We start from the raw sequence: 14,387 nt of genomic DNA on the forward strand, positions 1-14,387 counted from the left end.
ATCGATATGAAAATAATAAAAAATAATGCTTGACGACAATCAATTGACAAACCTGACGTTAATTAGGTAGCGTAGACACCGTTGAGCTTGTTAGAATTTTATTATATTATTTTGTATAGGTATGACAATTGCAAATGACTAATCTCCGTAATCAATGCTTATCTAGCAACCTTGAATTGTTAGGTGCTATCAACATTCATGCGTATAAGTTGATATGTAAACGTATAACCATTGGCTTTGAATATAAAAATAATCAAAGCCATTGGCTAAGTATAGCTACATAATATGAATCTTTGCATTTCCATATGAATGGCGTGGTGCGACGACTTGACTAGAGCATTTTTATCAAAATAATATAGTTGTCCTATCAACATAAATATCTTTTATACTGTTTACATACATCAAATAAACATATATCTTCTTCAACGCCAGGAAACAATGTAAGTACGTTCGGCAATTTTTTATTTAGGGTTGGTAGGTAGATACTTTACGACCAAATGTATGCAGGTGGGATTGGAATTTCGAATGACTTCTTCTAATTCGGAAAATAGTGATCAATCTGCGCATTTTAGTATTAAGGGAGCCCCGTTTGGGATTTCGGGCCCATTCTAAGAAACTCATCACTCATTATTTTTGCCAAAAATGGATTCGTTGTGTATGTGGCATTAGATTATTTATTTTGCGATGTCTGTCCGTCTGTCTGTCCGTCCATTAGCACGATATCTCGTAAACGAATGGACCGATTACGATGAAATTTTGCAGGTGAATTCTGTATCAAATTTGTAGATCGGAGTTCGTGAATTGGCAATGTAGGTCAAAAAATAAGGAAGGCCTTTTTGACATCTCCGTTAGTTATAAACCGAATTGCACGAAATTCAATATGCGGATAGCTGTAGCCATATAAAACGTAATTCCAAAAGTTGAGCTTAATCGAACTAGCATTCACAGTGCCCTCTTCGCATCTCGACCATTTATAAACCGAATTGCAAACTTTCTTATTTATGAAGGTAGTTTAAATGAAATTTGATACATATCCACTTGGAATAAAAGCAAATTTAACGCCAGTTTCAAAATTGGTTTTGCGCATGCGCAGTGCCAACTTTATTATTTATGGAGGGATTTAAATGAAATTTGATACATAGTCACTTGGAATAAAAGCAAATGTAGCGCCAGTTTCCAAATTTGGTTTTGTGCATGCTATAGCCAAACCCAGGAGCTCATTTTCTATATTTGTTTACACGTTTATTATATTATATATATTTTGCAAGATTACGTTATTGTAGTTGGAGAGTTCGATAATGCAGCCGCCGTGCCAGTAAAAAGAATCGAACCTTTATTCCACATCTAGATAAACTGAATAATACGAGGATAAGCCAAAAATTAACTACACTCTTGAGTTTTAGCAATACCAGAAGGTGATCCCTTTAATTAACTTTTCCGCTGTTTATATGTGAGTGGGTATATGTGTGTGATAAGATAATCGACTTCAACTTGAGTACTGCTTGCATGATCAACCGCACATCATATATCCTACCTCTTAGAAGGCAATTTTTCTGAAGGCTAGTTCGTTATACCGTATTGGTGAAGAGAGGTCTATAGATCAATCACTTTTGTACCGACGAAATAATGCTAAAGAAATAGATTTTATAAGTACTTAGAATATAATTATTTGCACTGCGCGCAATTTGATTTTAGGAAAAGTCATTCTACTACGCAAGTAGTGTCCACATTGAGTTCCTCGGGGCCCTATTTTAGGACCTCTATTATTTATTACTAATGAATATATATTTTTTTTGAAATCGTATGCTCTATAATAATAATCACTGCTTCACTTATGTCGACGGTACCAGTAGTGCCATCGCAAATTTGGCAGTACCGAAACGCACTTTTTTTTTTATAAAAATGAAATATTGACTTTGCTTTTGTTAGAAGTTATATCTGCTATTTGTTCAAAATTATATTATATGTCTATGAGTTTAATCAAAATCTAAACTAGAAAATTGAAAATTCTTGTTTAAATAAATTTGGCTATATGAGAAACTAATGTAGTCTACTACCATTTTGCTCTATGTGTGCTTGTGTCGTCTGCAGTGCGGTGTCTCCCTGAACCCCGCAGTTCAGTGGAAGCTGAACTGGGGTAGTAAGGGTCCCTGGTTCGAATCCGGGTTCGGGCATGGATATTTGTAAATGTATAGTGGGTCGGGTTGGTAGAGCAGCATTGGCTGAAACCCCGCCCACTCAAAAATGAAGCAAAAAAAATAAGTATGCGCGTACTCTTTTATGTTATTGGTCCATGTTGTTTTATGAACGTATGTAAGCCTTAAGACAGTCAGGTTGTGTTTACTCCCTAAATCAGTGTTATCAGAATGACAAGTGCAATTGGAGGAAAATTTTGTTTGTTTTGTTACCGCATAAAATTAACTTGTGTTTGTATTTTTTCTGTAAAACCAGTGCCTCTGGACGATACCTAAGTACATCGTAAATTTCTCAAATGAAAATAGTAAACATGTGATAACCGAAAGGTAGGCATACCCATACGATACTCTAACTAATTTTGGTTGGAAAGCGAGTAATTATCACAGTCTAGCAATATTTCAGATGATCCCCATGAAACAAGTTCAATAACGAAAGAAACAGACTATGATTTAGTATAAATAGTTTGAACCGTTTGGGATTTGTTGACGTATGCTTTAACCTTTTTGCAGAGTCATGAAGAGGATGATCATGTATTGTCTGATATTACTTTCTACCCTCGTTTGGCTATCACGAGGTCACTCAAGCAACCCAATAGTAACTACGCCATCTGGTGCCGTCAAAGGTTCGATAATGACCTCGGCGCAAGAGAAAACAATATTTGCCTTTAGAGGAATTCGCTACGCTGAACCACCTATAGGCGAGTGGCGTTTTAAGGTAAGCACCTAAACCAATCATCCGCCACGCAATTGTGATTGATTTGCTTTTTTGTGCTTTACACAAGAACATAAATTGAAGAAAAGACCAAAACGGATAACAGTTTCCAGTTTGAAGAAGTATAAAAAATGTCGCTGCCTATAGGCGACAGATACCTAACTACGTCCATGGTTCGTATACACTCGTATTTAAAAAATTGTTACGCATATAAGCATACTTTATAACGAGGCGTCATTTGATACCAAACCTATTCGAAAGGTCGAACGATTAATTTTTTATCTGGTCTACATACGATAAAATCATCACAAAAGGGGAATTTTTTTCGAAAAATTTCCCTAAAAAGCAGATACCTACAGTTTTGGAGGTTGGCTGGTTGTGTTAACGCCATTGAGTTAGAAAATTAATGGAGGGAATATAATGGTAGAGGGGGTAAGAATTTTTGTAGACGGAAGTTGCCACAGATAGAGGCCACTCGCGTGGATAGGTTCCCGTGAAGGTACATTTTGGCCGACATTATTTGACATATGAAAACGCGGGTTCTGTCACTGTCAGTTTTCCACCAAATTCAAATTTTATTAAATTTGCCCTTTTAAAGTACCTAATAATTTCGGATCGGTTTGTGCTCTGGTTTATATAAATAACTAACTGCCGCATAGTGTTTTTATCACACGCAATTTTGTGAATTGAGAATGATTAGCTGCATATCATGCAAAATTTCTCATAAAGGGAAGAAACAGGGCATTTCCTTTCATCGGTAAGTCATTTATTATGTTGTAGGCGAGGTTGTATGGTACCTAGTTTATGTTTCTTAGTTTTCCAAACGAACCAGTACTTCGAGTAAAATGGTTACCTAACATTTCTAAATATATCTGCTTTTGTGCTCACAACGCTTCATTGACTGTGATTTCGACCAAAGGTTGCACCGGAAAATGTTCATCAAATATGTAGTACTATCAAAATTTGTTTTTACAGCTAAACGTGTGAGTTTATAATATGGATATCAGGTGTGAGTTTTTTACGAGTGCGGATACATTTTGAGACCAATAAATAAATTATTATTGAATCTGTCGGCCGTAATGAACCTGAGACCAACCAGTCAATTGTAGCTATTGATCAACACAGTGAATTTAATGGGAGTTAAGCTGAATTTATAGTTCCGTACCCGCAACGCCGTACCGTAACGTTTGGAATTAAACCCTACTTGTTGCGTGCAGTGAACATTTATAGTTCGCGTTAACGTTGCGTTAGTACGGTTACGGTACGTAGGAAATGCCCAAATCTTATTTCTTACGGTATATCGTGCTAACGCGTTTGTCGTCGGCAGTACTCGGATAATTCAAACAGTTGAGTTTATCCTGACGTTCGTTTCGTTTATTTACAATAATTATTGACACTTTGTTGGTTATTATTATTTTGAAATGCACGTTACTCTTACTGACAGATGACATACAATGGCAGATAAATACGCAAGCTCATCTCTTACCACTACGGTAACTATAAATCGTATAATTTTCGTTAACGTAAGATTTTACGGTTCCGTTATTACCATTGAGTTAGAAAACTAATGGAGGGAATATAATGGTAGAGGGGGTAAGAATTTTTGTAGACGGAAGTTGCCACAGATAGAGGCCACTCGCGTGGATAGGTTCCCGTGAAGGTACATTTTGGCCGACATTATTTGACATATGAAAACGCGGGTCCTGTCACTGTCAGTTTTCCACCAAATTCAAATTTTAATAAATTTACCATTTTTTTACCTAATAATTTCGGATCGGTTTGTGCTCTGGTTTATATAAATGACTAACTGCCTCATAGTGTTTTCATCACACGCAATTTTGTGAATTGAGAATGATTAGCTGCGTATCATGCAAAATTTCTCATAAAGGGAAGAAACAGGGCATTTCCTTTCATCGGTAAGACATGCCATTTATCATGTTGTAGGCGAGGTTGTAGGTACCTAGTTTATGTTTCTTAGTTTTCCAAACGAACCGGTACTTCGAGCAAAATGGTTACCTAACATTTGTGTAAATATATCTCAAGAACAGCTCTCGAAATTTACTTTTGTGCTCACAACGCTTCATTGACTGTGATTTCGACCAAAGGTTGCACCGGAAAATGTTCATCAAATATCTCGTCAATTTATATGGAGTAGGTATCTACTATCAAAACTTGTAATGAACCTGAGACCAACCAATCAATTGTAGCTATTGATCAACACAGTGAATTTAATGGGAGTTGTCAAGTTGTAGTGGCTATAGTAAACTGGCCTTAATTATACTAATGGAACACATCGATGTATATTTAGATTTGTAATCAATGATTATATTAAATCTGCATACTTTCCCATCCTTGTCTATTTTGTTTACTTTACCACGAGCATGTATTTTACTCCTTCTGTACGTTTTTTTTGTTATTATTCCTATTAGTGGAAAGAAAATTATATCTCTACGCCACTGAAGTGAGACGCTAATGATAACGGAAGTGGTGTGGTACTTTAATCACAGTTAGAGGCCACTTTTGGTTCCCGTGGTCTACGTCTGGCCAAGCATTTGATTCCCTCAATTCTAACTCAATGGTTATTACGTTCTTACGGCTACGGAACTATAAATCCGGCTTTATCAAGTTGTAGTGGCTATAGTAAACTGGCCTTAATTATACTACTGGAACACATCGATGTATATTTAGATTTGTAATCAATGAATTAAATCTGCATACTTTCCCATCCTTGTCTATTTTGTTTACTTTACCACGAGCATGTATTTTACTCCTTCTATACGTTTTTTTTGTTATTATTCCTATTAGTGCAAAGAAAATTATATGTCTACGCCACTGAAGTGAGACGCTAATGATAACGGAAGTGGTGTGGTACTTTAATCAAAGCCAGAGGTGACTTTTGGTTCCCGTGGTCTACGTCTGACCAAGCATTCGATTCCCTATATTAGTTTTCTAACTCAATGGTTAACGCCGAGGTGACGCTTCGCCGATTCTGGTGACGGTGTTACAGCACATTGCGCCGGTGCTTGCGTTCTCTCTTTTTGGAGTAACGGGTGAGGTGACATGAAGGTTCGGGTAAGCACAGCCGTCTATATCACAGAATAAGACCTTCACAGAACAGAAACATAAATGGCGCTAAATTTTCACTGATTACAGCGTTTCCCGTGGTTGTATGGAGAACTATTTATCGCAGACTCGAATATTTTTTTGCAAAACCTGTAATTTTGCTCGTTACAGGAAATATTTTTACCGTCGATTTTATACGTACACAGGTTTTACACATGTCAATTTTGACTTTTGAAAGATTTAAAATATGAACAAGTTACGTGACCGTAAAAAGTGTTGTGTGGCGGATTGTAACAATAAAATATCAAAAAGGCATCGTTTTCCACATTTTGAAACAGATTGTTTTGTGCTTGAAACGCGAAGAGGGTTGAAATGTGTTGTTATTTCTTTCCTATTTATGCAAGGTAAGTAACAGGTACAAATTGACGCAGAATTATTACCAACTGTACCTATAGGCGCAAAAGGGTGTAGACTTGAGTTTTATATTTATATAGATGTAGATACTTATATTGTAATTCGTTTTAGATAATTCAACAACTTCCACCCTCGCTTCTCAAGTAACCAGTAAGCACCAGGATCAAGTTAACATTTGTTGTCAAAAACTTGTGTGACTATTTGCTGAAACCGTTTTATCACTTCTTGGAACAAAAAATTTAGTTCTAAAGATATTTTTTAACAAAAATATGTAGTCCAAACAGCAATTAAAACCAAATATTTCGTAGGACAACTCGTTACGTAAGGATCTTTTTGCAAAGTGTTAACTTCTACAAAGCGTAAGTTGCACTTACTTCTGAGTTTTATATGTAATTTGTAATCATGTAATTTAAGATGTCTGTGTTAAAAATAATGTAATGTGATTGTATCTAAATACACTTGCTATTTAACAACTGTGTATTCTTTATCTATATTTGTGATTTAGATCGAATTGGGGAAATTACTTCATGGATTTAGAAGCTGGTCACCAGATGGCGCTACTCTGATTTTGATGCTTTAGTTCACAGTACACCCACCAGGGTCCGCCAAAATACCATACAAATTTGTAACATTGCTGTTTCTATTCTGAGAAGGCCGTATTCTGTGGTCTATATTTGCAAGCCATGCTGAGAAGTTTGGCAACGTTGTTCGAAAGTCATTTGGAGGGCCGATAAAAATGTCAATGGCGTCTTGTTGCTCTTGAAAAATGGCATTTTTCCTCTCTTCTGTGTTTCGCCTTGGTGGTTTTAATACCGAAGTGTTCAGTTAAAATTTCGTTGAATGTTTGAGTAAACTTTAACCGCTTCAACTGCTACTTTAACTTGTCTATTATTTTACCCATTCCTATTCGCCTTGTGTCGGGCCGGGCCTGAATACTGATATGCAATTATCGCCGAAAACGCGTAAAGTAATCCTTCTGGCATCTACCTAATTACAATTATCAACAGGCAAATTTTTCTTGACACAATATGAACCACTGGTTTGAAAATCTAGATACGTGCATCGGAATCAGCCAGAAAGATTAATTCTAACGAGTTTCTCGAACCTGCTGCATTTATTTTCTCATTATGTTTGAAGCAGACATAAAAATTGGATGTCTGAGAGGTTACGGTGAAATGTAATTTCGTTCTATACACTGCACTTTTATAAAAGCACCATGGAAAGTGTAAGTAAGATGAAGGGCTCTAGAAAATATACTTGAAAATAAATTGAATGGTACTTGATGTAGGCGAATAAAGTATTCTTTTCATTCTTTTTGTTCTATAAAAATGTTGAACTGGTAATTTATTGATATAATGTTGCAAAATAAATGTTTGGAAAGCGCTTTAATAAAATAGTAATTATTGTAAATACGACGAACCGTCTTAAGGGTTCTTCATATTGTTGTGTTTTCAAATAATGTGAAATGTTGTTTTGTGGTGTGTAGTATGAGGCAATGATAAAATCCTATAGATACCTATAAAATGTTTCTCTGGGCAAAATTCCAAAGAAATTCAGGAAAAACACATATGTATTCACATTTCACATTCATATCCATCAGATCTTCAGTTGCCTCGTTGTATAGGTTTTGTGAATTTTTGCGTAGAAATCAATTTCGCTGACGTAGAAATAATTTTCATATCTACTACAATTTTTAGCATATAACTCAAAAAGGTTGGAACAACTTCTAGATTGTTGAAAAGAGCGAAAAATAGTTTAATTAACCATGATGATATTAAATACGCCTTCCATTAAGCAAATGAAAATGTACTATTTCTCGAAAACTGTAGTAGCTATGAAAACTATACATACAGGCTGGTGACTTGCGTAGCGCATCATAGGGATTTCAATGTAAAATTCATAACATGCGATTATTTGCTCCCCAAATTATTTTAGAGCAAAAATGTATTAAGGTTTTTTGTAGAAAACAATTTTTTACGTCATTAAGGGTATTAGTTTTAAATTTTTTGCATAATAAAGACGGAAAATTGGAAAAATAAACCCGCATCTTTTTCAATAATCTGTGATGCCATGGAATTTTATAATACAAAAACTACGCCAATATCCGTCATGCCATGGAATGTCTGCTATAAAACAAATCAAATTCTATCAAAAAGTATTATAAAGGGTGATCAAATAAGAGCTTCCGAAAGTATTTTTGAAATAAAATGCATTAAATTCAATTTAATAACCAAAAATTCTATTTGATACGTAAGTTCGGTACATGACATTAATGTTTAAAAATAATTTGATTTAAATGCTGACCGTGACTGACTCGTAAATGGTCCATTCTATGGGTCCAGTTTTCAAGGGCTCTTTCTCGCATAGTTTGTGGTTTATCGGCATAAATAAGTGATTTGAGATAACCCCATAAAAAGTAATCTAACGGCGTTTGATCACATGATCTTGGTGGCCAATTCACTGCTCCATTTCTTGATATGATGTCTCATCAAAAGTTTCTTTCAATAAATCGATGGTTTCGTGTGCTGTGTGGCACGTCGCACAATCTTGTTGAAACCATAAGTCGGCTACATCAATATCTTGAATTTTTTGGCAACAATTTTTTCATTTTGCGTTCAGTTGGGCGATTATGAGCACCATAAAATGGTCGAAGAGCACGAAAAACATTTCTCACTGAACACTGATTTTGGAAATAAATTTCCACGATTTGTAATCGTTGTTCTGCTGTAAGTCTATTCATAGTGAAATGTCAACTAATAATGAACAAAAAACACACATGCACATGACAGCGATCTTGATTAAAGTGTTTTAAAATCCCTATTGGAAAAAGTACTTCGTATTTGATCACCCGTTATTTATAACAGCGAATTCAACATAAAGAAAGACCAAATTACTAAAAACGGTTTCCTAATATAACAATTTATAATAAATGCTCAAATGTCACCATTAACTGCAAGACAGTAACCAAGTCGATCATAAAATCTATTTCGAACTGCTGCTAATTGATAACTGAATATCTTTTTGTTTTAGAAAATTCCATGGCATCACAGATTATTGAAAAAGATGGGGGTTTTATTTTTCCGTCTTTATTATGCAAAAATGGAAAACTAATACGGTTGATTGACGTAAAAAATTGTTTTCTACAAAAAACCTTAATACATTTTTGCTCTAAAATAATTTGGGGAGCCAATAATCGCATGTTATGAATTTTACATTGAAATTCCTATGATGCGTTACGCAAGTCACCACCCTGTATACCTAGGTAGTGATTTTTATCTTGAGCAGCTTCATTAAGCAATCTTGGTTGCTTAATGAACCAGCTCAGGTTGCAGTTCTTGGCCAATTTGCCATTAATCTCTCAATGTTAACATTTAGTTTTTTTTGGTAATTATCAAATTTTTGTTAAATTGTCTTAATGAATATTGACTTTATTGGTACCACTGGAAAGTATTTTTCAGTAGCTTTCCAACGATGTGTCACAAGTATGGGGTTGCCATTTAGGATTTTTGAAGAGGGGGGGGGGCTGGGGGTTAAGTGGAGGGGGGTGCCACTCATAACGTCATTCTAGTTCCCCCTCGATACCCCCGAAACGGTTTTACGCGATTTTCAATATCTTCTTTAGTTTGGAAGATATGGCCGACTGCAAGTTTTAAAATTATCACCCTGTATATTAAGAAAATATGTTTCTGATCTAAAGACTTGTTGAGTATCGCTTTGCCTGCTCTGTCACTCAACCAATGATATTTTCAATACAAACTTAAGTGATCGCCGTACATTTAAGATTAAGTTGCACAGTTAATAAACAATAAGACAAATCATCTCCACTTGAATACAATAAATTAAAAAAATCATTTTACTAGAAATTGATTGCGAGTAATTTTTTTGATTACCTAGGAGTAACTTCCGTTTGCAATTTTTGAATTAGAAATTAGTGTTTAACAATTTGAAAAATGCCACTGCAATTCTTAGTTCTGCAACGAAAATGGTAAGAATGCCACGAAATTTGGGGACGTCCTTGTCATCAATGTTTCTAGTAACACAGAGCTGCGCTTCGGCCAAATAACAAACCTGTAGTAACAATTAATGATTCAATCTTCTAACAAGATTTTTAAAAATCTCACCAGCTGTAGCCACGCACAGTCTATACATATATCTTCTTGGAATCGAATGAGTAGAATTCAATACCATGATCTGATTGGCCGTCATACACATACACCAAGTTTTTAAGATACTTAAGATACAAAAAAATTTAGTGGCGTAAGATTGGGCGATTTCAGTGGCAACAGTACCTGATCGCTTCTTCTGGTCCATCTCATAGATTGTAGAAAGTAACGTTCCGGTGATCTATACCGGTACGGTTGACTGAGAAGAGCGCCGTCATGTTGAAACCAAAGGCGTGGCCTTTGGCGTAATTCTGGTGGGTAGATTGTACAAATCGTTCGCAAAACGCAAAACGCTGCTTGCAATAATTTTAAATATTGATGCTTTTGATAGTTTACTATTTACAATAATGCAGTTTTTTCTTTCAGCCTCCGCGGCCTGTTATTCCGTGGAATCTTACGTATGATGCAACTAAAGATGGATATGCCTGCCCTCAGCCAAGCAGTTGGCCAACATATGAAGATTGCCTATTCTTAAATGTTTACACCACAAAGGTTATGATTTGAAATATATGTGGTAGGATTTTGCTAACAGATTGTGTACAGCTTCCAAGACATGGCAGAAATCCAAAGCGTCCTGTACTCGTTTATTTTCACGCAGGCGGATTTTATAGTGTGGACGGAACAAGCAAATTCGCAGGTCCTGAATATCTTTTAGATCAAGAGCTAGTACTTGTTACGCTAAACTACAGGCTTGCATCCTTAGGTAAGGTATCGGACACGAATTTATTCACACCAAAGAAATGATTAATATAGGATTTTTGAGTACCGGCGATTCATTGGCTCCAGGTAACAATGGATTAAAAGATCAAGTCGCAGCCATGAGATGGATTCAAGTAAACATAGAATCTTTCGGAGGTGATCCCAACTCTGTGACAATAAGCGGTTATAGCGCAGGTGGAATGAGTGTAACTTTACATATGGTTTCCCCTATGTCAAAAGGTACGAGTAATTATTTTGCTAATTTTAATTGACTCAGGGCCAGTATTTTCATTTTCGGTTAGTCGAATCTTACGCTTATCGTTACTTACTGATATCCCGGATATAAGCGACTGTGTGAACAATCGTGCTCATAAAAATTAACCTGTGGTGGTTGGCCTAATCAGACGATGAATGTGCATTTAATACGAGGTGACACCGAAATTTTGCTAATCCGGTCCACAGTTTAAATTTTACACAGAGGCGAGTATGCCAGACTAGCCAGACGAGGCGAAGCCAAGTTAAAATATCATTTAAATGCGCGAAATAACTTCACGCTAGTATTATACCGGGTGGTGCACGGGAGCACGGTAAGTAGGAACATAGGGATTTAACATGGGAAATTAGTCTTATGCAATATGCTGCCCTCCTGTACATTTTACAGAAAAAACTGGTTTTCCATGTTTTATTAAGCTTTTGGTATACCCGCGAATTTAAATAGTATATTAAGATACAAGTGTATGATCAAGTCTTTAAAGCACGCGCACGAGTTTAAGGGCACGACGCAAAGCGGAGTGCCTTTAACGTTGCAAGTGCTTTAAAGATCAATTATACACGTGTATCTTATAGTATTTTTTATTATACCTGCAGTATAATTTAAAAATAGGAAACACAATGAAGTTATATTGACGTTATACTCGAATACATGTCTAATTAAGTGGGCTGGGTGTTCGTAATTTCACGATTGCCATGGAAATGTCACTTGACGTTTGTTTATAAAAATCGTCGTCTTTGTGAATTAAACGATTTCCGTTGAAAAAGATAATACACCGTCCATTAAATCGATTGTTGTAAAATCTAAACAAACGTTGGTAGGTGTAAAATCCAACTCCAGCAAAGCCTATTATAAAGAATATGAAAAGTTGTTTCCATGGATGAATAGGAAGTTACTTACGAATACAGTCTTAAATGCATCCATAATGCTGGCATATATGAAGGAAATGTCAAAGGTATTTAAATCTTCTATATTTTGGTGCATTCATTCAAAACTTTAAAGCAATGCCTGCGATTAAAAAGTGGAACAGATTTGGAAGCATACCCTAAATTACGCGCGTTTGTGAAAGCTTCAACCAAAGGATAGGTACAAAAGCCAAAGAAATGTTCTGCATTTACAGAAAGCGACCTAAGAGGAATTTTTATTTCATCCAGATGACAGTTTCAAAAGTCATACTTGAAGTATCGTTACTTAGCAACTTTAAAGCACGTGTGTTTTAAAGGCCCTTTTTCGCACGCATTTAAGTGTTTAAAACAGAGATTGTGATTCAGGTATAATAAAAACATTTTTTACGGTACAAAATTAAAATCAAAATTCTAATTCTAAACGGTCTACAACAAGTTTTGACTAACGCATACAATGAACTTTGGGCAAGAATCAAATGAAATTAATTGTACTTTGAACATGAAACTTCTCTGTTGGTCGTTAATAAAGGGTCCGAATTAACACACAACTTGCGTGAAATTATACATAGATACATTTAATTTGACAAACACACAAGATAATAAAAAGAACAACAACCAGCACTGTCCTGTTAAAATGGACTCTAATGTTCAGAAAATTTTGCGATGCATCCATTACTATGAAACCTATGACGATCGGGTTTTTGTCTAGTCAAAATTATGGTTTGGGCTGGATGTTGTCACTTCACTCTCCGAAACAAAGTGTACGTAAAAAAAACCGCTGAATCCTCTGGCACTCTGATTAATAAAAATGATTCATTTTGGTCACATAGAAGTATAAGAAAAGATAACGCTTTAAAGAATCAGTAGGTGCGACCCGATTTGCAAACTCATTTTTGGTTGTCTCGACCAGCGCCAACGTCAAAAGCTGATTTCTGGTGAACTATTCATCGGATTTGGACGTATTTTTTTTATGTACCTACGTTTTTCCGAGAGCTTTCCATTCGTCTATTTAATTATGGAGTTACATTTCTTGTTATATTTCGGAAATTATTCCATTTGTTAAAAAACTTTTCGGATTTTGAAAAAAAAATTTACAGTCCGTCGAATCAATGATCCAATTTTACATTGGATAAACGGCTTTACGGTTGCTTTGAAAAGACGATATTGGATATTGTAGGAAATATAATATCAGAGATTATTGGTACGGATATTTATTTTCGATATTCATCATAATTTTGGAGATAATTAGAGCTGACGATAAAACGAATATAAGGGCATCTATTGAATAGGCGTGACGAAATCTTTAGCACCGTAAGTATCTAAGTGGATTGATAAAGACACTAAACCTTCCCCATACTTCTTTTAATTATTTCATTTCAGGTATGGGGAAGGTTTAGTGTCTTTATCAATCCACTTAGTCAATATCACCCCGTTTTGAGTCGTTATAAGATGGATAGCTACCAATTAAGTATCTAACTCAGATTAATAATTTTTTAGGGCTATTCCATAAAGCTATAGCGATGAGTGGGTCGGCACTGGCACAATGGGCAATACCGGACCATCAATTCCATTTAGCCCAGAGACAAGCTCGGCTAGTAGGGTGTCCTGACGACACTTCCTTAAAAATTATTAATTGCCTAAAGACAAAGACAGCAAAAGAGTTAGGAGATTCTCTACCGGGATTTTCAGTAAGCGCAACAAAAATTCAATTTGAGGGATGGGACAGATGTAAACTAAGAATTCTTATGTTGCAAACTAAAAAAGACAGGATCGCTTGTAAACGAAAGTTGAAGTGCCCCAGCGTTTCTTATATCTGTTCTGTTTTCCTCCATTCACACACATTTTACATTTATCAATCGATTTATAGGAGTATAGGTCAGACCCCATCATTAAATGGAAACCTGTAATCGAAAAAGATTTCGGCCAAGAACGATTTCTAGTAGAAGATCCCGTTACTGCTGTGCA

At 35.7% G+C, this 14,387-nt stretch overlaps 1 protein-coding gene across 1 annotated transcript in view; it reads left to right on the forward strand.

Annotated features, from left to right (window-relative positions):
• The first annotated feature begins 221 nt into the window (after nucleotides 1-221).
• Nucleotides 222-14,387, forward strand: part of LOC116164759 (esterase FE4-like) — a 15,178-nt gene continuing 1,012 nt past the window's right edge. Inside the window, exons 1-7 of the mRNA XM_031478980.1 lie at nucleotides 222-440; nucleotides 2,706-2,910; nucleotides 10,914-11,039; nucleotides 11,091-11,250; nucleotides 11,301-11,486; nucleotides 13,920-14,110; nucleotides 14,290-14,382. Coding sequence (XP_031334840.1) covers nucleotides 2,710-2,910; nucleotides 10,914-11,039; nucleotides 11,091-11,250; nucleotides 11,301-11,486; nucleotides 13,920-14,110; nucleotides 14,290-14,382 — 957 coding nt within the window. The 5' untranslated portion in view covers nucleotides 222-440; nucleotides 2,706-2,709. The remainder of the gene's footprint in view (nucleotides 441-2,705; nucleotides 2,911-10,913; nucleotides 11,040-11,090; nucleotides 11,251-11,300; nucleotides 11,487-13,919; nucleotides 14,111-14,289; nucleotides 14,383-14,387) is intronic.

Source organism: Photinus pyralis, unplaced genomic scaffold, assembly GCF_008802855.1.
Source record: "Photinus pyralis isolate 1611_PpyrPB1 unplaced genomic scaffold, Ppyr1.3 Ppyr1.4_LG2, whole genome shotgun sequence".
Taxonomy (NCBI): domain Eukaryota; kingdom Metazoa; phylum Arthropoda; class Insecta; order Coleoptera; family Lampyridae; genus Photinus; species Photinus pyralis.